General features: G+C 51.2%; 9 protein-coding genes across 9 annotated transcripts; 4 read left to right on the top strand and 5 right to left on the bottom strand.

Moving 5' to 3' along the window:
- Positions 1-1,707: 1,707 nt before the first annotated feature.
- Positions 1,708-5,487, bottom strand: V2A60_001386 (non-ribosomal peptide synthetase; the record flags this gene model as incomplete). The annotated part of the gene is made up of 1 exon (XM_083252747.1): positions 1,708-5,487. One exon carries the CDS (start codon positions 5,485-5,487, stop codon positions 1,708-1,710), a length of 3,780 nt encoding a protein of 1,259 aa, XP_083108873.1.
- A 931-nt stretch (positions 5,488-6,418) lies between these two features.
- Positions 6,419-7,231, bottom strand: V2A60_001387 (sulfotransferase family protein; the record flags this gene model as incomplete). Its single annotated transcript, XM_083252748.1, has 1 exon — positions 6,419-7,231. The coding sequence occupies one exon, from the start codon at positions 7,229-7,231 to the stop codon at positions 6,419-6,421; it is 813 nt and encodes a 270-aa protein (XP_083108874.1).
- Positions 7,232-7,643: 412 nt separating this feature from the next.
- Positions 7,644-8,472, top strand: V2A60_001388 (HD domain-containing protein; the record flags this gene model as incomplete). The annotated part of the gene is made up of 3 exons (XM_083252749.1): positions 7,644-7,888; positions 7,947-8,301; positions 8,365-8,472. 3 exons carry the CDS (start codon positions 7,644-7,646, stop codon positions 8,470-8,472), a joined length of 708 nt encoding a protein of 235 aa, XP_083108875.1.
- Positions 8,473-8,594: 122 nt separating this feature from the next.
- On the bottom strand, positions 8,595-10,628 carry V2A60_001389 (aldo/keto reductase; the record flags this gene model as incomplete). The annotated part of the gene is made up of 6 exons (XM_083252750.1): positions 8,595-8,793; positions 8,863-9,026; positions 9,091-9,223; positions 9,275-9,345; positions 9,409-10,509; positions 10,566-10,628. 6 exons carry the CDS (start codon positions 10,626-10,628, stop codon positions 8,595-8,597), a joined length of 1,731 nt encoding a protein of 576 aa, XP_083108876.1.
- Positions 10,629-11,719: 1,091 nt separating this feature from the next.
- On the top strand, positions 11,720-12,853 carry V2A60_001390 (uncharacterized protein; the record flags this gene model as incomplete). Its single annotated transcript, XM_083252751.1, has 3 exons — positions 11,720-12,006; positions 12,090-12,156; positions 12,212-12,853. The coding sequence occupies 3 exons, from the start codon at positions 11,720-11,722 to the stop codon at positions 12,851-12,853; spliced, it is 996 nt and encodes a 331-aa protein (XP_083108877.1).
- Positions 12,854-12,946: 93 nt separating this feature from the next.
- Positions 12,947-13,927, bottom strand: V2A60_001391 (uncharacterized protein; the record flags this gene model as incomplete). Its single annotated transcript, XM_083252752.1, has 1 exon — positions 12,947-13,927. One exon carries the CDS (start codon positions 13,925-13,927, stop codon positions 12,947-12,949), a length of 981 nt encoding a protein of 326 aa, XP_083108878.1.
- Positions 13,928-15,580: 1,653 nt separating this feature from the next.
- Positions 15,581-17,578, top strand: V2A60_001392 (uncharacterized protein; the record flags this gene model as incomplete). The annotated part of the gene is made up of 6 exons (XM_083252753.1): positions 15,581-15,930; positions 15,991-16,032; positions 16,105-16,364; positions 16,421-16,535; positions 16,591-17,275; positions 17,348-17,578. 6 exons carry the CDS (start codon positions 15,581-15,583, stop codon positions 17,576-17,578), a joined length of 1,683 nt encoding a protein of 560 aa, XP_083108879.1.
- A 786-nt stretch (positions 17,579-18,364) lies between these two features.
- Positions 18,365-19,626, top strand: V2A60_001393 (translation initiation factor eIF3 subunit i; the record flags this gene model as incomplete). The annotated part of the gene is made up of 3 exons (XM_083252754.1): positions 18,365-18,414; positions 18,588-19,185; positions 19,258-19,626. 3 exons carry the CDS (start codon positions 18,365-18,367, stop codon positions 19,624-19,626), a joined length of 1,017 nt encoding a protein of 338 aa, XP_083108880.1.
- A 1,021-nt stretch (positions 19,627-20,647) lies between these two features.
- V2A60_001394 (SNF2 family N-terminal domain-containing protein) lies at positions 20,648-24,251 on the bottom strand (the record flags this gene model as incomplete). Its single annotated transcript, XM_083252755.1, has 5 exons — positions 20,648-20,779; positions 20,844-23,117; positions 23,170-23,850; positions 23,940-24,107; positions 24,168-24,251. 5 exons carry the CDS (start codon positions 24,249-24,251, stop codon positions 20,648-20,650), a joined length of 3,339 nt encoding a protein of 1,112 aa, XP_083108881.1.
- Positions 24,252-25,338: the final 1,087 nt, after the last annotated feature.

Below are 25,338 nucleotides of genomic sequence, written 5' to 3' on the forward strand. Positions count from 1 at the left end.
GGGTTTGCGTCCCCAGCGGCTCGGCAGTAAGAAAAGGATAGCCTCAGGGCTCGAAAAGAGCTTGCGGCTCTTCTCCAATTGGTTGTCCCTCCCGAATTTGACTTTTTTTTCTCTTCTTCAACTTTGTCAACCCCTGTCGGTTGGTCGATCGAGGTCCGCTGCGGATACCGTGACAAACAAGTCTCGATGGCGTTATTGGCTTTTTCCTTTTGGTTAAGTCCCTTTGCCTGTTATCTCACACGTCTCTTTTGACAGGAGCAGTTTGCTCTTTCACTCTCTTTCAAATCCACTTCTATTGTTAAAAAATCAGTATGAATGACAAAAGGCCCACACCCTTGATGGCTTCATCCGTCTTTGGTCGGGCGCTGCTTCGTTGGACGGTCATCCCAGAACCAACCCAACATCGTGCAGCCGTGAGTCGGGCCACTCTGGTCTTATATATACCACAGCGGAAACAACGCGCCTCTACCTTCCTCATAGCCCCTACCTTGTGCGGGGAAATCGAACAACGCATCAGCTCAGCACCCCGACGTGATGGCCTGTCGTCTCCCGTTAGCTACCACCTCCGGCGATTCCGTCCCGCGCTCCGAGCCACACGACTGGCTGCTTCCACTTGCCTCTTTGTCAAAGGCACCATCTTATGACAAACAGCAATGCGACATCCTAGCGCCCTGCTCCAGCCATGTTCCAGGCGTGTGGCAGCTGCCCTTACCCACCACGCTAAAGCCCGCTATAATTAGGCCGCGCCGAGATGAGATGGTGTGCAGGCCAGGCTGACTGCATGCCTGGCTGGCCCATCCGAGCACTCAATTTTCAACTGTGGTACCAGGCATCATCGGGTTAGACTTCCTTTGTCGTGACGAGGGCAAATTCTCTGACCAAGGAGGCACGACGGAACTTATTCAACATCGTCGCAAAGTGTGATGTGCTGGCCCATATAACCGGCCATTTCTTGCTGAATGGTAGCGGCCACTGTACCACGGGAGCCAGTATCGCGAGGTTCCGAGGCATGATCAGTCATTCGTCTTGTAAGTGCATTATAGTAGAGGATCCTACCAACAAATAGTTACATGAGGTAGCATCCCAATGCCCAAAAGGCCCGACCGCCAAGGAAGACTAGGTCAGGGCACATGGCGACGCCACTTCTTCGCTACTCAGTAGTTTGTTACGAGAGACAATCAAGTCACAGTAACACCTCTGGATCAAGTTCAAATGAGATGGGCCGACATCAGCACGCAACCTTGCGTACACATTGGTCAATCATAACCCGCTCGCCGCAGAGCACGTCGAACCACCCCCGCTTGCGCTGCTCTCTTCATATCCCTGTCCGGATACATTGCGTGTGGACGATGCTACCTCCCAGATTTCTGTTGCCAATTCTTCTTACTAAGACCGTGCGTGGCACAGATCATGTCGCACTGCGTGTGTGCTGGTCCCCCGCTGCCCAGTGAAACGTGATCGGAGCCGGCCCGGGCTTCGGTGCGGGGAACCCGGTCACAGCGCGGCCGGGATTTTGAGCCGTCTGTCCACACAACGCGAACTAGCTACAAATGTAAGACAAATCTCGAGTTATGATGGGAAAATTTAAACCGTAGGTGGCTGAATGCAGGCCTGGTTCTGAGTGAAAAATGACAAAACACCACACTACTAACTGCTGTGACAAAGGAATCTCATCAGATTCGGACCATACCACTACAGCTGGTTTCACTATCCTTTTATACCCAAAACTTCATCTGGGCTACCTTCTATCCGCTCCAGTGCAAACGCAAAATTCTTCAGCATACTGTTAGGGTCACGCATACCTCGGTACCTCGATGACATTAGCAGCAGGGCATCTAGCCTGCTCTCCCTGGGATGCGTCACCAGCAGCAGGGGGAACACGGCCCAGTGCGAGAGCATCGGCATCTCTTTTCTGCAAATGATTCCATCACTGATGACTTCAATGTTCCGATCAAAGTTTTGATGCAACACGACCGAATCTACCTCGGTCGCCGCGGGCCAATTTGTGCAATTGGCAATGATGTCGCTCCAGCCAAGAGCTTGGGCCGACGCAGTCGCAGCATGCTGAGACTGAATTCCTTGAACAATATGCCGCCGCGTTTGCCCTTGAGACCGCCGCACTCGCACCGGGACCACGTTCATGCAGGGCCCGATGACGCCGTCGTTGCCAGTCCAGGCGTGAAGGAACTGCCCAAAGACAAGGTCATCTTGCCCTGTTTCACGCCACAAGGCCTCAAACCACGCCGCCTTGATCATGCTAGCGGGAGTCACTCCGGCAAGAGGGCGGACCTCGGGCAGCTGCATCGTCGTTAAAGAAAGAGTAGCTTCGTCGTCTGCCGCTGGCACTCGCTGGAAAAGAGGTGACGGCTCGGCGCCCTGTAATACGCTGCGCCAGACTTCATAGGCTTGAGGCATTCGCTGTCGCGAGCAGCCTAGTACATGCGCTGTAAACTCAGCTTTCACCACCAGAGGCCTGCCTCGGTAAGCCACCCACAGGTCCTGGATCAGAGGCCGCAGACAGAGCGCATCATACTGCCCGTGACACAATCGCATGACAAGAATATGGCGATCTTCTGATGGTACAGAGACAAGAACAAAGCCAACTATAGGCTTCCCAATGTCATATCGCTTCTTCAGCTCCTGCGATCCATATTCGCGGACCCAATCAACAGCTGCACCCCAATCGTCGCACGTCTGCTCCAAGAAAGGTACATCGATTTGACGCAACACGACTTGGACAAGATTCCCACGAAAGAAGTGGAAAACAGTTCGGAGAATGGCGTGTCGAGCAACGAGCGCCTGGCAAGCACCACGCAACCGTGACACTCTCACCGACCCGGAAACATGAAGCGGGAAGCAATCCACCACCCGATTTGAAGCGTACGCGGCTTGTGTTTCCAAGGTGGGCAATACTTCTTCAACGTCGTATTCGCCAATAGAATCAGGGAGTTTACTGATAAACTCCTGCCGTAGAGGGATAAAGTCGTCGGGGCTGCCGGCTTTACTGCTTAATTCACCTTTCTTCCTTGCCGCGCTATTTTGCGCAATCTGAGCCAGTGTTGCAGGCTGAAAGAGCTCCTGCAATGTTATTGACAACCCCCTCGATCTCGCTCGGGTAATGAGGTGCCGCGCTAGAAGGGAGTCGCCTCCGAGATCGACGAACGTGTCGTTCACGCCAACCTCTCCTCTTGGGAGCTGGAGTATCTGCTCGCAGATGTCCCGTATTACAGCCTCTGATTCACAGCCTGGCTCTTTGTAAGGAGCGCGAGATATCAAGTATCTAATGAGCTCGCGGCGACCTAGAGATGCGGCTGCCTCACGCAGTCTTCTCCGGTCAAGCTTTCCGGTACTCGTTTTTGGCAGCACCGCCAGCTCGACGTAGGCTGTTGGGACCATGAATGACGGCAACACGTCTTTCAATTGCTTATCAAGTAACATTGACTGCTTTTGGAATGCTGTTGATGGTGTGAGTAGCAGAGATGCCTCCATTCTGGTGCCCAATCCTTCGTTCATCAGCACAAAAGCAACCAGCATAGGTGACTGCCCAAGTTTGTCCTCGGCGGTACACACAATACCCACGACGGCGCTTCTAGAGCAAGGTAGTAATCGTCGGATCTGATGCTCAATCTCGCCCAATTCAACGCGCTGGCCTCGGATTTTGGTTCTGGTGCCCTTTCTCCCAATAAAGTGAAAGGAGCCGTCGGTTGCATTGCGCCTCGCCAAATCACCGGTCTTGAAAAGAGAAATGTTGTCTCCCCGTCCAACAAGTTTCATCCACTTGGGATTTCTGAAAAAGGCTGCTTCTGTCTGGTCTGCGTTGTTGACGTATTGCTCGGTAAGGCAAGGACTCTCTATAACCAATTCACCTTCTGCTCCAACAGGGAGGAGAACGTTATGATCCTCGCGGTCCACAATCCAGGCATTGGCGTAGTACGGTTTCCCTATACCACCTACGGTATTCTCACCCGTTTTCTTCGCAACCATGGTTCCCTTTGAGTTCTCGGACTGTCCGTAGAGCGAGTACAGGTTCAGATGGCTCCATTTAGCCTGGTCTGAGGATGACATCTCTTCTCCGACCATAACAACCGTCTGAAGGCACGAAACATCACCAGGGTCCAAGATACGAGCTGCAGAAGGAGTGATAGCAACCCAATTTGCCCGTAGATCTCGGATCGCCCCGGCTAGGTCATTCTCGAGTTGGGACTGCGACGGCATACATAAACAGGCGCCGCGAGAAAGAGGCGCCAATTGGCCGGTTATGCTGACCACAAACGAATACGATGCATATTGAAATACTCGAGAATCGTGACTGAGACTCAATTCTGTGCAATACTCCTCAAGGCCGCTCACGAAATTGTCGTGCTGAAGAATGAAACCTTTCGGCTCGCCGGTGCTTCCTGAGGTGAATCCTACATACAAGGGGCTGTTGGGCCGCGGCTGCATATGAGATACATCAGCCGAAGGTAGGCACGGGAAGCTCTCTGTAGAGTAACAGACAAGCCCAAGGCTCGACGCTAATGCCATATTCTTCGGTGTGGCAACAATTGTTGCCACAGCTGTCGTGATGCACATGGCCCTCAGGCGTTGAGCTGGCTGCGACCCATCGAGCAGTACAAATGCGTACCCGGCCTTGATGACACCTAGAATAGCAACTGTAGCCATCATCGATTTTTCCACAAGCAAGCCTATAAATGTGCCCGGTTGCAGCTTCGACTGCGCCAGTTTCTCAGCAACGGCAGAGACCCGCTGCTCGAGCTCGCCATACGTAGCGTGCCCATCCCAGGATTCAATGGCCATCTGCAGAGGATGTTCTTTGCATCGCTTTTCGATTGCACACCACACAGTTTTGGGTGATCTCCCCCGTAGCGGCGCTGGACCCCAGTTCATGAGCTGTTTCAAACCCTCGGCACTGATACTCTGCAAGGCAGAAACTGGCGCCTTTGATGATGTGGCGATCAGATGCACGGCATGCTGGATCTGGTGTAGCATAAAGTAAATTGTCGCCGACGGCCAGGCGGAGTCTTTGTAGACGGCTCTTATAGATATTCGATCAACATTCATACAACACTCCACAGCGAGCTGGTATTGTGAATATGCGTGGCAATATAGTTTCGATGTTGACAGGTCTCCGGCTACTGCTGCAAAGAGAACCAGCAAGGTATCGGAAGGTTTGCCCTCGAGTTGGGGGTTAAGCTGTGATAGAGAACTCATCGCCAGTTGCACCGACTCGTTTTTCTCAAGATGGAAACTGATAGTACCACCTGTGGGAAGCCTGTTTCCACCAGCATTTTCGTTGTCGACAAGACGAATATCAAAGTTCACAGTATCTGATCCAGTATAGCAGCCAAGCACTGCGAGCCATGCCAGTTGAAGAGCCACTGGTACAGAAGATAGAGCATCTGGGTCGATTTCGAACGCCAGAGTCTGCTGCAATTTACCGTCTCCAATACATTTCGGCTTTGGTTCCATGCCAGGCTCTCCGGCCATTGTTCTGAGCAGGGTGAGAAAAGAGACTTTTTTTTGGCGCAACAGTGGCTATTTTCCAGAAATGTGACAATCAAGCAGCCAGCCAGCAGCGTCTCTACGGCAAGGCATCGCAAGTAAGTGGTATACGTGAGGACACATGGCCACCATAGGGTCGTGGCCGACACCGGATGCACGCGCGGGACTTCATGGGAACCTCTACACAGTTTTCTCGCGTTAATGTCCTAACAAGACTGGTGCCATAAAACCCCTCTGCAATAGCAGAATAATGCCAGTATTATGCGCATGCAATGACGTGTCCAACTCTTGAGGATCATTCGCCACCGGCCACCCGCCTCGGATCGTCGGGGAGGCGAGTCGAGTTCCATGGCTGCATGATAGCATGGCCCAATGTCTCAGCCACTGCAAGCCATTTTTGGATCTTTGAATCCACGTTTGTCTGCACATGGCCTTGCTGCCTTATATTATCTGAGACAGTTGACTCACGGGGATCTTCCATAATGGTCAACCCGGTAGCCCGGCTAAGTAAGTATTCATGGGCCGCACGTAGTTCATCCGAGGGAAGAGGGAAGTATCAAGTGCGCAATCTCCACAGGATTGCCCAGACATGCACTTACAACCGAAAAAAATGTACGGGAAAACTTGCACAGACATGTACTTGCAAACCAAAATATGTGTACGAGAAAACTTTGCTAGACATGGCTTACAAACTAAAATGTACGAGAATACGAGAAACATTGCCTAGACATACCAGTCTACTTACAAACTAAAATTTACGGGAATACGAGACACATTGCCTAGACATATACTTGCAACCTAAAATTTATACGTGAGAAACTTTGCCTAGACATGCACTTACAAGCTACTGGGTGATATTGATGTATGGGGAAACTCATATTGTCTCATATTATGAGCTACTGATAGCTCTCATTGATCAATACAATACAAAGTACCTCGCGTAGACGAAAGCAACCACCACGACCGAGAATCCCACCACGATTCGGCGAATGTTTCCATCAGCCCGTGCAATCCGTTTGCGGAAAAGCTTCTCGTAATTTCTCCCTGCGTTCAAGGTGGGAAATGGCTCGTCTGGCTCGGGCTTGCCGAGAAACTTGCAGAGCGGTTCCCATCCGTCCTGGATCTCCCACTCGAGAAGCCGCTCCGGCGGGACATGCTCCCTTATCGCCCGGCAATGATCCTTCAAGACGCCGCGCGAGTGCTTCTCGAAATTTCCTCTGTAAAACGAATTCCAGTTACCGCGCATGAAGCTCTCCTGGACCCAGAACAACTCGGAGCAGAACCAGCTCCGAGCCCAAAACTTCCAGCTTCGATGCAGCGGCATGAGCGTCTGCATGACGCTCGCGTGCCACGCTTCCACGTCCTTTCGGACATTCAGAATGACTTTGGCCTCTGGGTATGCTGCTATCAGGTCTAGAGCAAAAGCAGTCGCGGCATGGTCGGTGATGGCGGCGCAGTGGCCAATGACCTGGTCAAAGTCGGCTGCCGTCAAGCTTCCTGGGCCTAGCTTCTCGCGCTTGAGCCTGAGCTTGTGCCATAGTATGTCGTCTGCCGGTTGAATCACGGTATCGAAACCATGATAGGTGTGACTGTAGCCCAGTTGGATCAAGGCTTCTCGCAAAGAACCTGTGCCAGACCTGGAGGGTCCGACAGCGAGGACAAGCATAGGGGTGCTTCGAGTGCGAGGCGTAACCTCAAGAGCGTACATGCGACTCTTGATGTAATCCATTGTATCGTGTTGGGCCACTTTCGAAGCAGTCCCATGAGAATAGTTGACAAGACCGAGCAATGCAGACGGACCTGGCTATTGCAGGGCACCATCTTGGACGCAATATTTATGAACGGTGGCTTTTATGCAGTGTAATTGTTCCGGCCAGATGCTCGAGGCAGAAAGTACTACGGAGTACCTGACGCTATATGGTACGTGAAGCTAAGGACTGCATGAGATCAACCCCTGCCTTTTGGTGCTGCTTCCAGCTGTCGAAAAATAAATTTGTCTAAGACAGCCCCGCGATGCTCCAGTCCAAGCCCACTGTTAGCCGGTCTTCAATTTTGGAAATGCCACAAAGAGTCGTCCTTACTTCTTTGAACTACCCTCGGTCACTGGGAAATCTTGTTCTTTTCAACTAAATTTCTGCACAATGGAGGCATTGTCCAAGATCCTTCGGGCTGCCCGCTCCGGGTGCGAAGCTGAAGAATTCCCGACGACAGACAGTGTGTTTGAGTCTGTCGCACTCTCCGTCCAGCAACACATGGCCGGGTTTGACGCCTCTCACGACTTCAGCCATGTCATTCGTGTTGTGGCTCTCGCTCAATCCATATTGACTGCGGAGCGTAAAAGTAACGCGCAGCACACAGCCAATCCTACCATTGTCATTCTGGCCGCGTAAGACTTGCCCACCCTTGTCGCCCCTGTTTACACTGGTTCTCAATCCGAAATATAGGTTGCTTCATGATGTTACAGACAAGAAGTATACGGAAAGCCCATCCCAGGACTCCAAGTTGATACAGATCCTGGAGCAGGCTAATGTTGACGGGTCTTTGGTGGCCTCCATCGTTGCCATCGTCAACAACGTCTCCTACTCTACAGAGATACGCGACCCAGATTACGCAAAGTCCATTCTGGTGGCACATCCTGAATTGAGTATTGTGCAAGATGCCGATAGACTGGATGCTATTGGGGCAATCGGTATTGGCCGTGCATTTACATTTGGTGGTGCAAAAATGCCATTGTCGAACATGCAGCTTTCCAGAGATCACATGACGGAGAAGCTAGAGAAGCTGGAATCCATGATGAAGGTAATCCAATCCCATGACTACATATATCACAATCATCAAAGGTTTACTAATGCAGAGCTGAAGACGGATGCAGGAAAAAGACTAGCCAAGGAGCGAACACAGAGGATTCACACTTTTTCGAAGTGGTGGGATGAGGAGTCTGCAATCTTGGATGCAGTAGGCATTGAGTAATCCGGTCAAGAAGAGAGCACATGTTTTTTCAAAAAAGAGATCGATAGAATAATAGTAAATCGAGCTAAAGTATAAACTTCGCGGACTAGATACACAAGGGTAGTCCTACCTCATACTTCACTCTAGTCATCCTCTGCCCAAAAGACCTGGCCTGGGAGCCAATCGTCTGGGTAAACTCGGTGTCTCCCTTCAATGGAGCTGATCTTAGCCTGGTCCTCAGGGGTCAGCTCCCAATCCGATTTATCAAAGTTGGCCGTGATCCTCTCTGGGCTCACACTCTTCGGAATCACGCTGGTGCCTCTCTGTACACCCCATCGGATCCTTCACCGCCGTCAGTAAAAAAAGATGCCGCTGGGGCGAAAACAATGGATCACAGCTTGTTTGACTCACAGGACTTGTTGGGCTGTCTTGCCCGTCCGGCTGCAGATGTCTACCAAAGCAGGGTGGCCATGGAGCTCCGTCAGCCCGCAGGCAAGGGGCGAGTAGGCCGTGCAGTGAATGCCGTTTTCTTTGCAAAACGCAATCAGCCCCGTTGACGGGCAGTACGGATGAAGCTTGAGTGGAGTTGTTAGCTTTGGCACCGCAGTTACGAATCCAGGACATCGCGCCTTGGCCTACCTCGATTTGATTTACGGCGGGCACGACAGTACACGTCGGATGAGACATAAGCTTCTGCAGATTACGGATCCCAAAGTTTGAGACTCCAATAGCTCGCACTCGGCCTGCAGTCACCTCCTTCTGCATGTCTCTCCTGGCCCATGTCAGTCACCGCCGCTCTTTGGAAAGTCAATGTATCACTTACCACGTCATGGTAAAATCCCAGTTCGCGAGGGCCTTCTTAGTATCATCAGGATCGACAGGCGACGGCCAATGCTGCCCGATAGTCAGTCTCAGATTGATGCCGCCTAGCTGCAAGAACCCAGCTCAACTTCTTACCATGAGAAGCAAATCAATGTACTCCATACCCAACCTAGACAAGGAAGTGCTGACAGATTCTTCCACTCGGTGATGCCAGGAGTTGTCGACCTTGGTTGTGACCCAGACTGATTGGCGCGGAAGGCTCGAATCCCGCACAGCCTTACCAACTTGCTCCTCGTTGTTGTACCTGAAGGCGGTGTCAATGTGTCGGTAGCCCACCTCTAGTGCTTTCTTGACTGCATCGTAAGTCTGATTTGGGCATTTTGGCTTCCGTGTTCCAAACCCGAGACCTGGCATGTCATCACCATTGTTCAGCAGAAATCTTATTTGCGTCTTTTCCTGTTCATGGGACAGTTTTGTAGAGACACCGTCAATGCCAATTGGTTCGAAATGACCATTTCCGTTTTCAGCACTCGATTCTTTTTGTCCCTTGTCCAAAGTCTTTGTGAAATTGTGGCGGCCATTCTGGCGACCCTTTTCAAGACCATTTTCGTGACCATCATCTTTGTGATCATCCTTGTGACCATTTTCGTCGCTGTTTTCGTGACCATTTTCGTGGCCATTTTCGTGACCATTTTCGTGACCATTTGTGTGACCATTTGTGTGACCATTTGTGTGACCATTTTTGTGACCATTTGTATGCCCATTTGCGTGAGGTTGCGCGATGTGTTCCAAAGCATGTGAAGCAAATGATGAGTTGATTGCTTCAGTAGTGAGCAGAGTATCCTCTATCTGCAGGATCGAGGTGGAGTACTCGTTTCTTTTACCAGAAATGTAGTCACAAAATTCTTGACACATGTCCACAATGACATCTTGCTTGCGAGATTGAAAGCTGATCTGGTAGGTCTGGCGGCCATTGAGATCGAAATGGGTCATCTCCTCGCCCCTCAGGTGAAGCGTTCCCTTTGTGCCGCGGACAACCAGGCTCTCGTCCTTCTCGAGGGCCACCTCGGACACGTACAAGTGGCCGATGAGCTCAGACTTTCGCCAAGTCATCAAAACGTGGGACTCTCGGTCTCGCTCAGCGGGCTGACCATCGCCCAGGCAATGGGCAAAGACACCGTCAGGGCGCCCAAAAAGCCAAACAAGTACATCCAGCATGTGTACTCCCAGATCATCCTGAAATGATAAAGCATGAGAAACCAATCAATGAGCGACTCAAAGAGATGACTTACAAATGTACCAACGTTATGCTGAACCCGCCACCCATCTTGCGGCGGATCATATTTTCCAGCCATTACCGCCCTCACTGAGATGGCTCTTCCGATCTCGGGAAGCATCTGTCGGAAATGCTTGTATCTAGGTTGCCATCGCCTCTGAAATGTCACGCCGAGCTTAGTCTGCAGAGAGCACAATTGGACGAATTCGTCGATGGTGCCAGCGATCGGCTTCTCCTTCAAACAAGGCACACCGGCCGCCTCCAATTGCTTGATGGTGATCATATGGTACCTATTGGGTACACAGATGACGGCGAAATCGGGACGGTGATGCTCCAGCAAGCGCTCGAGACTTGGGTAGGCGGGGATTTCTGGATATCGCAACACAAAGTTGTTCAACACCACTGCACTGCTATCGCATACAGCATGTACCAGAATTTGATTTGCGTTCTGAAGGCTCTCAAACCAAGTTCTTTGGCCTCGTGAGCCTAGGCCGATTATAGCCACAGAATACTGATATTGTGCAATCATTTTGGTCAAAGTTCGTCACAGTGTGATGATTTCGGAGCGTAAAGTTTTCGTGGTAGTTTTGTAATAGGAAGAAACTTTTGTACTTGACAGAGGCAGGACTTCGACCTCTTCAAGGTGTCCGGGTGACCAACAGAGCAGAGTACATAGTCCGCCGATCACGCAGGTCAGCTACAAGCCTGGCTCGCAGGGCATTCGCGATGGTCCAGTCGCAATTCTACACATTGCCGATTGCTTTTTTTCGTACATGTAGACCCGCATCTCGAAGTATAACCGACATGATTAAGACTGGTTCACATTCAGCTGGTGCATTGCTCGCGGAAGATGCCATGCCGGATTCAGTCCACCAGGCATCCCTGTCAAGAATGTGGACTTGCTTTACCGGTACGTCCCCGGTGTATCAAAGATATCCAAGACACGGAAATTCTGTTGTGACGGCCCACTGCATGGCTTGCGAAGCTTTGACGTAACCTGAATTAGTATACTAGTGATTCTATGTAGTGTGGCAGTCCTTTCGCTGCTTCAAATCATAGTATTGAGCAGTGGAGTCACGGTGACATACATGATATATGATGGGTGGTAGACGCCTTTGTATCGCTGCATACACTACATATTTGATCATATTTACAGATTTCTCAGAAAACATGGCTACTTCAGCGGAAAATGGCAACGTTGACTTGTCCAGCAAGGCGACTCTACGCACCATCAGCTGCTCAGAACTGCAGAATGAGGCGCCACACGCCCTACGAGATTTATTCCTAGCTGCCACAGAGGACGGCATTTTTTATTTGAACTTTGGAAGCGGCGATAAGAGTATCTTCGATCAAAGTATCCGGGACGTGGATTGTCTGAGCCATGCAATTTTCGACATGCCCATTGATGAGAAGTTATCGTTCGACATAGACAATATGGGCAAGCTCAAGCTAAATGGGTTCGTGTTCCAAACGCTTCAACATACAGTACATTCCTTATTCACGGCAAGCTGATACATGATTCTTTATTGGGTGGCAATAGGTATAAGCCAATCGGTAGAAACAAAGGCGGGATCGAAGGTCATCGAGACGGCTTCGAGAGCTACGCTGTAGGCACTCCCCTCGCGCAGCACGGTCGGCCATTAACTAAACCAGGTCTTCTAGATTTCCCAAGATGCTGCCACAAAACCATCATCCCCAAACCTAGCACTTCGGCACCCTAGTGTGGTTGCCGAGCATAGAGAGGCACTGTCACAGCTGACCTCCAGCTGCTTGGATATGACGCAGCTCATTCTGAGGGCGCTGTCCAGGGCTTTTGGGCTCCCAGTCACCGACGCGTTCGAATCCCGGCACGGCTCGATGGCATCACCGCTCAACATCCTCCGCCTGCTCAGATATCCCAATGCAATCGGTGATGGCATTTTCAGTATCCCGCAGCTGGCTCACGCCGACATGGGTTCCCTCACATTCCTGTTCACCTCGTCACCCGGACTTCAAATCCAACCTACAGGCACAAACATGTGGCGCAACGTGCTCCCTATGCCAGGCCACGCCATTGTTAACTTTGGTGACGCTATGAAGATTCTCAGCGGCGGCAAAATCGAGAGCGTGATACACCGAGTAGTCACTGTGCCCGGGAAGCAGGTCCAAGATAGGTACAGCTTTGCCTTTCTAGTACGTCCCGACGCTTCAGCGCAAATGAGTGCACTTCAGAGTTTTCGCAATGGTGAAAACGAGAGTATCAGGACGCCCATGACCTGTGAAGACTGGGTTTCAATGAGATTCGGTCAGCTGCGGGCGAACTAGCCATGTGCTAGTGACTTATTAGGGGGGATGGGGTTGACAATACAATGATTGTATGCTAGTACAAATCAAAATGTTTCATTGAATATTGAGTAGTTATACTATAGAGGCTGAATTGGCCCGTAATTTCTTGCCGACGAGATACGTGTAATCAGGCATGGCGGCCCGGACCCAGCCTTCAATCCTCGTCCCAATCTGCTCACCAAACTCCGCCTTCCACTTCTCTACTTCCACCTCGATTGTGAGGCCGTCGAATGTTTTTCCCTTTTTTATACCTTCCGATGAGTTCAGTGTAATGCGTGTTCTAGCGCTCGCAGAATCCATGCCGGTTTGGTCCTCTTTGGTCAGAGGATCCCAGTGAAACTGCACCTTTTTATGGTCAAGGCCAATAAGGCTGCAAAAGCGCAGAACAGCCGCATGATCTTGAATCATATCGTCCGCTTCTAGCACAATGGGCTCTTTGGCTTCATGACCGAGGGCTGCCCACGCTGCTGCGTACCAGTCGAAGAGCTGTCTCGTCCAGCGGAGCGTGCATCCGATAGCCGCATAAGGCACCATTTCATTCTCCATTCTGGCCATATCGCCATCACAAAAAGACAAAACAACACGATAGTAAGACGGAAATGCTAACGCCGGGTGCCGGATTAGGAAAGCAGGGGCGCATCGCAACAATAACTCGTCCGGCAGGACAGAAGGGTTTGGGGGCAGGCCGGGCAGGCCCGACAGGCGACCGCCAGTGCTGTATGATTGCGGTACCTGCACAGTCCAAGGCACGGCGTCGTTGGGTGATCCGAAGAGGTAGTCCGAAATAGTGGTGGGAGACATAATGAAAGGTGCATGTTCCTTTGTCACGGCCATCTTATTCTGCTGGTCGGCCTCGTCCAACAGCTGCTGCAGCTCATCGCAGCAGGATTGATACTTTCGCCGCAGTTCGTTAGTCTCGCCCTCACTCCATTCCAATCGTGATCGTCGCAGCATGCCAGCACGATTCATGCTCGTAGCAGCAGGAAGGAAGAAATATCCTCCTCTCTCGTTGGAAATAGCCTGTTTCTGGCTAGGCAGGTTAAGGAGCTTCATCATGAGATTTGAGGCTGAGCGCGGATAGGTAATGAGCAGCAAGGGCTGTTTTTTGGCTGGAGTCATCGTCATGGTACCTCAATCTAGCAATGTATATGAGCATGTAAAGGAGGCGAAGCGATCGAGTCGGCATTGGATGTACAGCTCAGCTGATATAGGAGCAGCAGCATGTACTTATAGAATATGAGCAGTAATAAAAGAGTTACGGCATAGCCTGAAAAAGGCTGGCTGAGACTCCATACGGGAGAGACAGCCTGCAAAAGCATACCCCTGTGCTGCTGGGTAGCCATGCTGTGGTCCCCTAGCATCACGCTGATAACTGGCACAACTAGAGCATTTCTTTTGAGACACTGCTCATGAGATATTGTGATACCCCCAACGATAATTGGGGAAAGTCATTTGCGGCTATCGATGTCGATATTTGATTCCGACTACCAATGCACTGGTGGATGGCAACGTCTGCGGTAATGCTACAATGGGGAAAGCGCTCGCGACAAGAATTGAAAAGTCTGAAGTGGCAAGTTGGGGAAGATGATTGGTCTTTTGTCCGTTCGTAGATGGTCAATACGGTATTAGGCAACTACTACTTGTGGAATGTACAATCCAAGGATCTATGCCGGCTGTTTTCTCGCTTTGGAACAAGCAAAGGCTATTTTACAGGCTTCGACACTCCCTATAGGAAACAATGGACTGTCAGTGGCTTGATTGAGACAGTTTCTGTTACCAGAAAAGAGTGGAAGTGCTCATTTGCGATAAATGTGTATTGGATACTGCCAAAATAGCAATCCAAGCCATCCAGGTGTATGTCTATAGTAGCGTATTGATTCCCGTCGTATCTATCCTTTTGCTGCTGCTCTACTCCTATCTTGTCTCTTTCCACCTCGTTGCGGCTAGCTGTTGCCCGTCCCATCATAACTCTTGTCAGCCGACGACTTGCCCGTCAGGCTGCTAATCAGAGCAAATAGCAGAAAACGTATAAACAGACGCCAGACGCGAATTTGGCATCATTCGTCGCCGTTGGTCTCTATCAAAAAGGTCTAACGCCGCCACCCTGGGCTGGACATTGTGGCTTCTTCCGAGATCGCCGGCAGTCGATTTTGGTGGTAGCGCTGCAAATTACCCTTCTGGGAAGTAGCCGGATCGTGTCTCGGTGAGCCCTGCTGCGCCATGCTTATCCTGTGCAGGCATTGGTCACCACTGCCGATCCGCAGCCCCTTCATTGCCATACACCATACGAAGGCTCTCGCTGAGTGAAATGGGGCAGACAAGGCGGAGCAGCCCGGGCAAATAGACACAGAATTCGTAAGTGGTAACTAATCGCTCTCGCCCACAATGACAAAGGCCATCAGAGGTCCATGTCACGACCCACGCCAGCTTCGCCCGGAACCTCTGTATTGTTCTTGGTGTTAACGCTGCATCGCACCCAATCGAGTAAGCGTGCTTTAAAGCTCGGGCATGGAGCCTACGTCAATCGATAGAGATGATATTGACAATCACGTCTTGGCGCTTATACTCTGCGGCAGACGACTCCATATTCCAGTCTTATATAACTTGGACCTCCCCGTGTAGATAAAAGGGTTTTCTTTTTGTCGCTGTAGTATCGTGAGCTTCTTATCCTCTGCTTTTGACTTCCTCGTTACCATAGTAGCAAAAATGGTGTTCTCCAAGACCGCTCTGCCAATACTTCTTGGGCTTGCTGCTTACGCCCAAGCAGCACCCGCGACTTCCATCACTAACAGCACCGCCGACCGTACCAACTCTAGCATAAGATGGGGAAGATGCCCTTCGGCAGTATCTGATCTATCTGGCCTGCCAGTTGAGTGCGCGCAATACGGCGTTCCCCTAGATTACACCAACGAGAAATGCAACGAAACAGCTGTACTCAACTTAATCCGGGTCCCAGCTACCAAGCAGCCGTCCTTGGGTAGTATCCTCCTCAATTACGGTGGTCCTGGTGAAGAGTCAATTTTCACGACCGCGCAGAGCAGCTTTGTTCTCAACATGTAAGAATGACGCGCCGTGGAACTCAATATTGTGTGGATGACGCTGATCTGCCGCGAAAGGTTCTCCGGTGGACGGTATGATCTTGTCGCGTTTGATCCTCGGTAAGTTTCTCGAGGCTGGGGACGAGATCTCGCAACCACACCAGAATAACTTCCTAACAGAGCTTCATATAGTGGAACAACCACGACGCTTCCCTTTACCTGTTTCAACTCGAGCTTTCAGCAGCAGCGACTTATGGACAACCTCTCCCCCGCCCCCCAGCCAGAGGATCGTGAAGTAATTGGCCATCTTTGGGCAGCTGCGGGCAACTTTGGTCAGCTTTGTTCCCGAGCACAAAAAAAGACTGGTTCCCTCATCGGTACGGCCTTCACTGCACGCGATGTTGTGTCCGTCGCCACGGCACTTGGTGAAAAGGACAAGATCCGCTTCTGGGGTAAGCATGCCACATTTGCCTAAAAGTTCTGTGATTCTGACTGTGCCTTCGCATAGGATTCTCGTATGGCACCACGTTAGGTGCCACTCTCGTCTCCATGTTTCCAGAAAAGATTGAAGGTGTCATCCTCGACGGTGTCCAAAATCCGCATGAGTACTACCATGCCGACGCGTATGTTTGGATTCAGTGAATGCGTACATGTTGAATTTACTGACTTTCAATACAGTGACTTCGAAGAATGGACTCAATCTGATCAAGTCTTTTCAGCCATTTTTGAGCACTGTGCCCAAAATGCCGACAAGTGCGTCCTGTCACGTCGAGGCGATTCCTCCGCCGAGCTCGAGAAACGGTACTGGTCGCTGTACGAGAGCCTTCGTTACGACCCCCTTCCAGCTGGTACCGCCGTCCTCGATAATTATGCACTCGGTCAGATTGCTAGCAATGCTCTGTACAGTCCGTACTCGTGGCCAAACTTCACTACAGGCCTGGATATGCTCTTGGGGCCAAAAAAAGACTACGATGTCGAGTTCCTGGCGGCTTGGACCGCTCAACTTCAAATCACCGACGATACAACGGCACGTGCATCCCAGCAGACTATCCAATCACTTGTCGGAATCCACTGCTCCGATCGCGTGAACCGCCTCTCATCCTTGGAGGCGTATCTGCCAGTCCAGCAGCGGCTTGGCAACATCAGCCGTGTCATGGGCCCTTCGGAGGCTCCCGTCGCCATGATCTGTGCACAGTGGCAGATCGATGCCAAGGAGCGCTACAAAGGTAACTTTCAAGTCGCTCCGCGAAAGCCCGTGCTCCTTGTCGGTAATTCATATGATGGCCATACCCCCATTGTTTCGGCGCGCAATGTCAGCGCTGGTTTCAAGGGCAGCACTGTCTTGGAAGTGAATGGATATGGAGTAAGCAAAGCCCTTTTTTCAAGTGACTCACTCTGATATTAGCTGCATTTACTAATAGCTCCTTCTCTGCAGCATGCCTCTCTCGGGCTCCCATCGAAGTGCACTGTTCAAAAGTTTGCCGCCTACTGGGTAAACGGCACTATGCCCGAGCCTGGTACCGTATGTGAAGTCGAATTTAAGCCTTGGAGTAACATTACTTGGCCAACAGTGGCCAGTGAGATTGGATGGCCTGTACCTGGGAGCCAGGCTGGTGATGCAGGCAGCCCAGCTATTGTGCCGGGTATGCGAAGACTCAAGTTGTAAAGGGCATCTCAACCTTTTTTGTTTCAGTTTTGTATACTATCACTCGTTTGTATTCAAAACGGTCAACCATATAATTGCTCTCCAAAATTTGTACGCTCCATTCAGAGCCGACGATGACAAGGCTACGATGAATAGCGGCTGCTTCGGCGCCAACGTGGTTTGGAAGATAATTTGATAATCACCACTCCGTACTCATTCGTTCATCTCTTCGTCTTATTACGGATTCCGTTTTTCAGTACAAAAATTTGATCATTCGTGTTACTGCAATTTAGATCTCTCTTCTTGATTAGGAAGCTGCCCTGTGTGAAACTCGAGGCCAGCAATGTGAACACGGCAAGCTACGTTTTCAATAAAATAGAGATGACTCTAAGAATCCTTCAGAGTCATAAAACGTGAAATAAGCAATCATAATAAATAAATGGAGTGTAAATTTACCGCATATGACACCCTCAAGCGCGCCAGTAACCAAGTGACTCCCATACAAATGACACAGGGAGCCAGTGAGTCAGACACGCAAACCACCCCTGTTTAGGAAATTTAGCCTGTGCTAATTTCTACCTAGCAGCGAAAGCCCCGCCACACGAGGCGCCACATGAGGCGCCCCACCAAAACGCACAATCGCCAAAATTTCAAACTCGCCAGTCTAATCCTAGAGAAAGGCAGTGGCCCATCCTCTGAATATAACACGCCCGCCCCTCCTCTGGCCCCTCCTCGAAAACCTCACGCCAGCCAGACTCTCCACGACATCCCAGTGTACACGGGACTCAATACATACTCGACGGCATCATGAGACCTATTCTCCTCTCGGGCCACGAGCGTGCGCTCACCCAGATCAAGTAGGTCCCGCCAAATGAGGGGCGACGAGAGTTCGAGCACCTTTTTGATCATGGCCGCGGTCGAGGCAGATCGTTGTTGATTGCGAGCCTCCCGCCGTCATCTCGCAATTCTGCCTCGCTCGTCGCCCATCTACCAAACCATCAGAACGAGCTAACCTCGCTCGTCTTGACAGGTACAACCTCGATGGCGATCTCCTCTTCTCCGTCTCCAAGGACCAGGCCATTTGCGTCTGGTATGCGCACAACGGCGAGCGTCTCGGCACGTATAATGGACATGTCGGCGCCATCTGGACCGTCGACGTCGACCCGACCTCGACCATGATCGCCTCCGGCTCGGCCGACAACACCATCCGCCTGTGGGAGGTCAAGACGGGCAAGTGCCTCAAGGTGTGGGAGTTCCCCACGGCCGTCAAGCGCGTCGAGTTCAACGAGGACGGCACCAAGCTGCTCGGCGTCACTGAGAAGCGCATGGGCTACCTCTCCAACATCATCACCTTTGACATCAACCCGGACGTCAACGCCGAGCAGACCGACGAGCGCTCCCTCACCATCGTCTGCGACGAGAGCAAGGCTACCGTCGCTGGCTGGAGCGCCCTCACAAAGTACATCATCGCTTGCCACGAGGACGGCAGTGTCTCCCAGTACGATGCCAAGTCGGGCGACCTCCTCGTCAACTACCCCATTCACGAGCTCAACCAGCCCATTGTCGACCTGCAGTGGGCCGCCGACCGCTCGTACTTTATCACCGCCAGCAAGGACAAGTCTGCCAAGGTACGCACAGCTAAGCTGAACTTTTTTTCAATGCAATCCACGCAAACAATCGACTAACTATGGCATCTGCAGCTCATCTCGACTCGCGACCTCGAAGTCCTAAAGACTTACCCCGCCGATACCCCCCTCAACAGTGCCACCATCACCCGCAAGAAGGACTTTGTCATCCTTGGCGGTGGCCAGGCCGCCATGGATGTCACCACCACCTCGGCCCGCCAGGGCAAGTTCGAGGCGCGCTTCTACCACAAGATCTTTGAGGACGAGGTCGGCCGCGTTCGTGGCCACTTTGGTCCCCTTAACACCGTGGCCGCCGACCCAACTGGCAAGAGCTATGCCAGCGGCGGAGAGGACGGCTACGTCCGTATTCACCACTTCGACAAGGGCTACTTTGACTTTACTTACGAGGTCGAGAGAGAGCGCGCCAACAGACTGCAGCAGTAAGCGACACAGTAAGAGAGGTGGTTTTTCTAGAAGAAAGGAAACGGCGAAAGAAGTTTTTTCCATTCTTCTTATTTAACCCTTCTTGTCTCGGTCTTCTGGCGCCAAATTTTGTATGTTTCCAACGAGCTCCCCGATGACGCATCACCAACTACCTATAAGGCCTACTCTTTTGGAGTTTTGATGGCGACGCGACAGACCAAGAGGGGGTGCACATGGACGGCAAGACGGCAAGATGATACCCCGAGATGAGCTTTAAAGAGCCTTTGTTTTCTTTAAATCCCTGTGGGCTTGCATATCCTTACGGCGTTTGTTAATATTGACATTTTGTTCTGGTTTTATGGCGACAATTCAAGAAAAAGGGCAAGGGGCAATGTGACTTTATACTTGCGGTTGTTTTTTATTTCATTGCTTCCTTTGTCGCTGTCCACTGCCTGGGGAACGGCGCGGGATGGCAACTACAACGGGGGCAAGAAGGAAGAAGACGAGAGGCAAGACGAGAGGGGAGGCCGGTCGCCCGTTTCCTTCTTTTCTGCCGCATCAAGGCGTGGAGATGGAAAATAGTGGTCATGGCGGAGCAAAAGCGGCCGGGCATGCCGCCATGGATAACTTAGATATGAGGCATATCCAACGACATGAAGAAATGAAAGAACTTGTAAAAGGAAGAACATGCCCCCTCCGTGACAGGCCTACCTAGGAAACCTACCGGCCTCCTTTACCATTCTCACAAGCGGTCAACAATTTCAAAATACAAACATGCGTGTTCTGTTTTTATTGTCCCCTCCAATACCAGAATTCCTGTCCTAATCCGAAATAAAACATTGACAATACACAGTCTGTAGAGTCGAAATAAATGCAAATTGACGACATACAAATGTCAAAACAAACAAGCCCGCGCACACACACACACACACTCGAGTGCGAAACAAAAAGTTCTAATACCCCGCCCTTTTGCCAAACGTGATCAAAAAAAACACAACTTCAATTAGATAATTCCATGAATTTTTTTTTTCCAATGCTGTTACTATTTCTTAGATTTCTTCTTCTTGCCAGCATTCGAGTTGCTGGACGCTACGCTGGAAGCGCGGGAGGGTGCTGCGGAGCTAGCCTTGCTGCCCTTACTCGACTTTGACTTGACATTGTCCAAAGCCTTGTTCTGTTCCGCGGGTCAGTCATCTCGTATAAGCATTCGCTCTGCTTTTGGGGGGGCGTAAGCATACTTTGACACCATTCTTAGACTTCTTCTTCGCAGGCATGCCTAGGATGCTGTCCTCGTCATTGTCGTCTTCCGGCTCGCGCTTGGCCTTGCTGTTGCCACCGTTGGCACCGCGCCCAGAGCTTTCTTCAAACTCCTTGACAATAGTCGTGATCAACGTCGTGCAACGGCGCGACAGTTCCACGGGCGTGCGGCTGAGGAAGAACCAGTCAAAGCGGAACAGCGGCGATTCGCGAATGTCATCACGCATATTCTCGTACAGTCCCTCAGAGTCAATGCCGTACTTGTCCAACAGCACTAACAAAAAGCGGTCCTCTTCCTCTGTGTACACCTTTTTGTTCGTCGTCGACACTGAGTAATTAATCTTGAGCTGCTGCAGGGGTACGCGGTATTGCTGCATCTTTTTGCGCAGAAGTTTGCGCTGCTGGTCGATCCGTCGTGTGCGTTCTTCGCCATCCTCGATGACCTTGATGTGCTTGCCATAATCGGCAATTTCTGTATATCGTTGCCAGAAGACCTTGGCGTATTCCTTAATCTCTGGGGCTGTCTTGCTGCCGATTTCGGTGGCGATTCCGTTATAGTCATTGCGCCCAAACTTGCCGGAGCCATTGACGAATTGTTGAAAGTCTCTCTTACTCCAGTTTCCGAAGCCTTGCGTTGATAGCTCCTCCTTTTCCTCGCGCTCTTCCTCAGTCAAGGGTGTGGCATTGTCGATTTCCTGTTGATCCAATGCCCGCTCGGCCTCGCGATCCGAGAGTGTCTCTTCCTCACCATCGGGCAGAACGACCTTGTAGCCAATCTCCTTTCTATAATAGGCTGTTTCACGCTCTTGTAGCTCTTGAAGTCTGGGGGGGTAGAACTGGTAGTCGTGGACGGGGATCTGCTTGGGCGCTCGGGGGGCCTTGGGCTTGCCGTCATTCTTGGGGTTGGGATACATTGCCTGTCGGAAGTATTTGTCCATGGAGTATGACTGCTCCTTTCTCTCTCGCTTTGCGGGGTTGATCCAGGTCATTCCAATGTCCTTCTTGGTGTTGGCAAAGTTTTCGCCATTCCATTCATAGGCAGACTCTGAGGAGAACTTTTGCAAATCATCGAGACCAAGTTTCTCGTACTTGGCATTGAGCTCTTTAGTACGAGACTCGCCCTGGTTAAGAATAGCGTCGATCTCGTCCTCGTTGAGGTCATCATTGTTTCCAGTTGTCGAGCCTTTAGCCTGGAAGACTGTCTCGGCGCCATGTTGAATCATGGACAGCAGTTCGTCTTTATTTGCGGCGGCCTTGGCGCCCTGCTGGGCACGACCTTGCTGAATGACGAGCTGATCGAGGCGGAGCTTCTGTGCTGCTCGCTCCAGCACTTTTTCTTCAATTGCGTTATCTGTAACAAACCGATAAACAACGACTTGCTTTGTCTGACCGATACGGTGGGCACGATCCATGGCTTGCAGATCGGCCTGAGGGTTCCAATCGCTGTCGTACAGAATAACAATATCGGCGGTCGTCAGGTTGATGCCAAGACCACCAGCTCTCGTAGTGAGCAGGAAGACGAACTTTTCGGAGCCAGGCTTGTTGTACTCATCAATGGCAGCAATACGGTCCTCGTGTGCAGTGCTACCATCAATGCGGCAGTATTTATAATCTCTGAACACGCAATAATCTTCGAGGATATCCAGCAGTCTACTCATCTGTGAGAAGATGAGAACTCTACTTCCCTGGCCTTGAAGACGCTTCAAAAGTCGGTCCAAGACCTTCATTTTGCCGGCATTATACACCAAATGTTCGTCGGTGGTGTAGGGAGGGCCGGGCTCGGCACCTTCAAAGAGATATGGGTGATTGCAGCACTTTCGCAGCTGCATGACGATATTGAGTAGTCTGGTTTTGGATTCGCGTTTGCCACCAGCGCCATTGACAGCGTCGATATCCTTCTCGAGAATCTTCTGGTACCATTTGATCTGCATATCGGACATGCCAAGATATAGGTTGACTTCTTTCTTGGGAAGAAGGCTTTTTTCAACATCGCTCTTGACACGGCGAAGAAGGAAAGGTCGAAGAACGCGATGCAGCTGCTGGACGACTGTATCTTGATCGCGGTCCTCGCCGGAGAACCATTGATCAAAGGCCTCGGAATCACCAAACACATCGGGCAGGAGGAAGTTGAGGAGCGCCCATAGCTCGTGCAAGTTGTTCTGCAGGGGCGTGCCGGTAATGAGGAGTCGGTTGCGCGAGGAGAAGAGTCGAATAACTTGCGACAGTGATGATTCTTCGTTTTTGATACGATGAGCCTGCGGATTTATTAGCACGGTAGTGAGCTATTGGGAAGTCATATTTACTCACCTCATCGATGATGATGTACTCCCAGGCAAATTTTTTGAGATGCGATTTTTCGCGCAGCACCATTTCGTAGCTCGTGATGCAGACGTCGAATTTCTCGTCGACTAGACGATCGTTGATGAGCTCGTGGCGCTCCTCTTTGGCACCCTGAAGAACAAGGACATTGACCTCTGGAGTCCACTTGGCGAATTCTCGCTTCCAGTTGTCAAGAGTGGACTTGGGCACAATAACCAGGTGCGGGCCGGTAATGTCGACAATGTGACGAAGGTAGCCGAGGAAAGAGATTGTTTGCAGCGTCTTTCCCAGACCCATTTCATCAGCCAGAATACCAGAAATACCATTTTCGTGCAATGAGATGAGCCAGTTCAAGCCTGCAACCTGGTAGTCACGCATCTGACCCTGGATGAAGCCGGGGGACTCGCGGAACACAGTCTCGGCCGAGCCGCCATGCTTTTCGTCTTTGAGCAGCTCGGCGTCTTCTTCGGCTTCGGTGCGGCGTCTTCTCTCGCTAGTAGCGCCGCCTTGTCGAGGGCCGGACTTTTTTCCGCGCGTGGCTTCCTCGTTTTGTCGATCGATTTCGGCCATGATGTCGCGAATCTTGGGATTGGGATTCGTCTCGATGAAGTGACGAAAGAGATCGGTGAGTCCGAGGAGGTAGCGGAAACGTCTGATTGTATCATCTTCCTGGATTGAGAGTCAGAATCAATGGCCTGGGCGACAGGAGGAAGATGAATGCAAAGGGCTGGTCGGAAAACCCGGCATCACGGGCCTACCTTGGACTCGCCTAAGCGATCATGTTTCTTGCCAAAGATGCTACGTCGAAGAGCCGTGGCCTCTGACCTGCGCTTTCTGCCATCGCCGATAGGCTCACCAACCACGCTGCTGGCTGTGGTGTTGGGGTTGGTGTCGGAGTCAGTGTAGTCGGGCGTCTCATCGACCTCCTGCGTGCGCTGTCAGCGGCGGGTGGTAGCTTGTATTGTGCAAAGATGTAAGAGACGAACCATTCGCTCTGGATTGTGCGGAGCGGGCGCATCCGACATTGACGCGTCGGTGTCGACGGCGTCAGCCTGGAGCATCGGCGCCATGACGGCAAGCGATTTTCGGGCAGACCTCTATACGCGACGGTGCGTCTCTGGACGCGTCCAATAAGAGCCTTTGACCAGCTCTACAAGGGGCCGGAATAAAGCAGAAGAGATACGGATGAGGAGATTGATGGAAACGCGACGTCGCGAGGGGAATGTGTGTAGAACCGTGATATCCAGAGGTGTCGCGCGGCCCAGGTGGTTTTTTGCCAGGAGTCTAAGTGGAATCTTGAGTTGCACATCCAAGAAGGCGGCGCAGAGTGGTTGACTAGACAGACTAGTGCACGCGCCGGAGCTTTGGCTGGGCTGGCTTGGCTGGCTGCTGGCAGCTGGCAAAGATGGGCAAAAGGGCTGCGAGTATTAATAAGTGGGGAGGCAAGCATGCCTGCAAAAAAAGGTACGTACCTCTAATAAGATAAGTAAGGTATTTGCAGGCAAGCAAGCAAGGCCTGGATAATAAAAAGTCCGATACCAACAAAGACTTACCAGTCAGTACTTCACTTGCCCTACTTGTGTACCATTACATCCTACTACTTAAGTAAGTACAGTCGTCTGTAGGTGTCTAATTGTACCTACGTAGGTACCAATACGAGTACGCCTTGCAGTGGTGGAAGTTTTGTACTCAGTATATCACAGCACATAGATTGCGGCTCACACACACTGGAAAGGTACCCAGCTGAATGGCAGTTGGCAAAAAGCAAGAAAGAAAAAAAAAATGCCATGAGTGAGTGAATGCAGAAAAATCAGGCCCGGCGATTTTCCCCTGTCAACTTTCCATCATAAGTATTTTCAGTGCCTTTTTCGTCCTTTTCTGTCCAACAAACGCCACATCGCTACCCCACCACACCCAACATCACCTTACCCTACACTCGTGCCAACTTCACAGCAAGTATTCGTTTTTGTACAAAACGTGCCAGCACAAGCAGTATATCATACACTTGGAGCAGTGAAGACTCTAAAGCCTACACCCAATAATTTTCAGCTAAGCCCTTCAAGCTGAGAATAGCCTCTCCATATAATGCGCATGCCTCCTGTCCGTCACGTGTAAAATCCAGCCTAAGCAAACCGTCTCCACCCACCCACCCTCAGC

The sequence above is a fragment of the Cordyceps javanica genome, chromosome 1 (genome assembly GCF_051103115.1).
Source record: "Cordyceps javanica chromosome 1, complete sequence".
NCBI classification, from domain to species: Eukaryota; Fungi; Ascomycota; class Sordariomycetes; order Hypocreales; family Cordycipitaceae; genus Cordyceps; species Cordyceps javanica.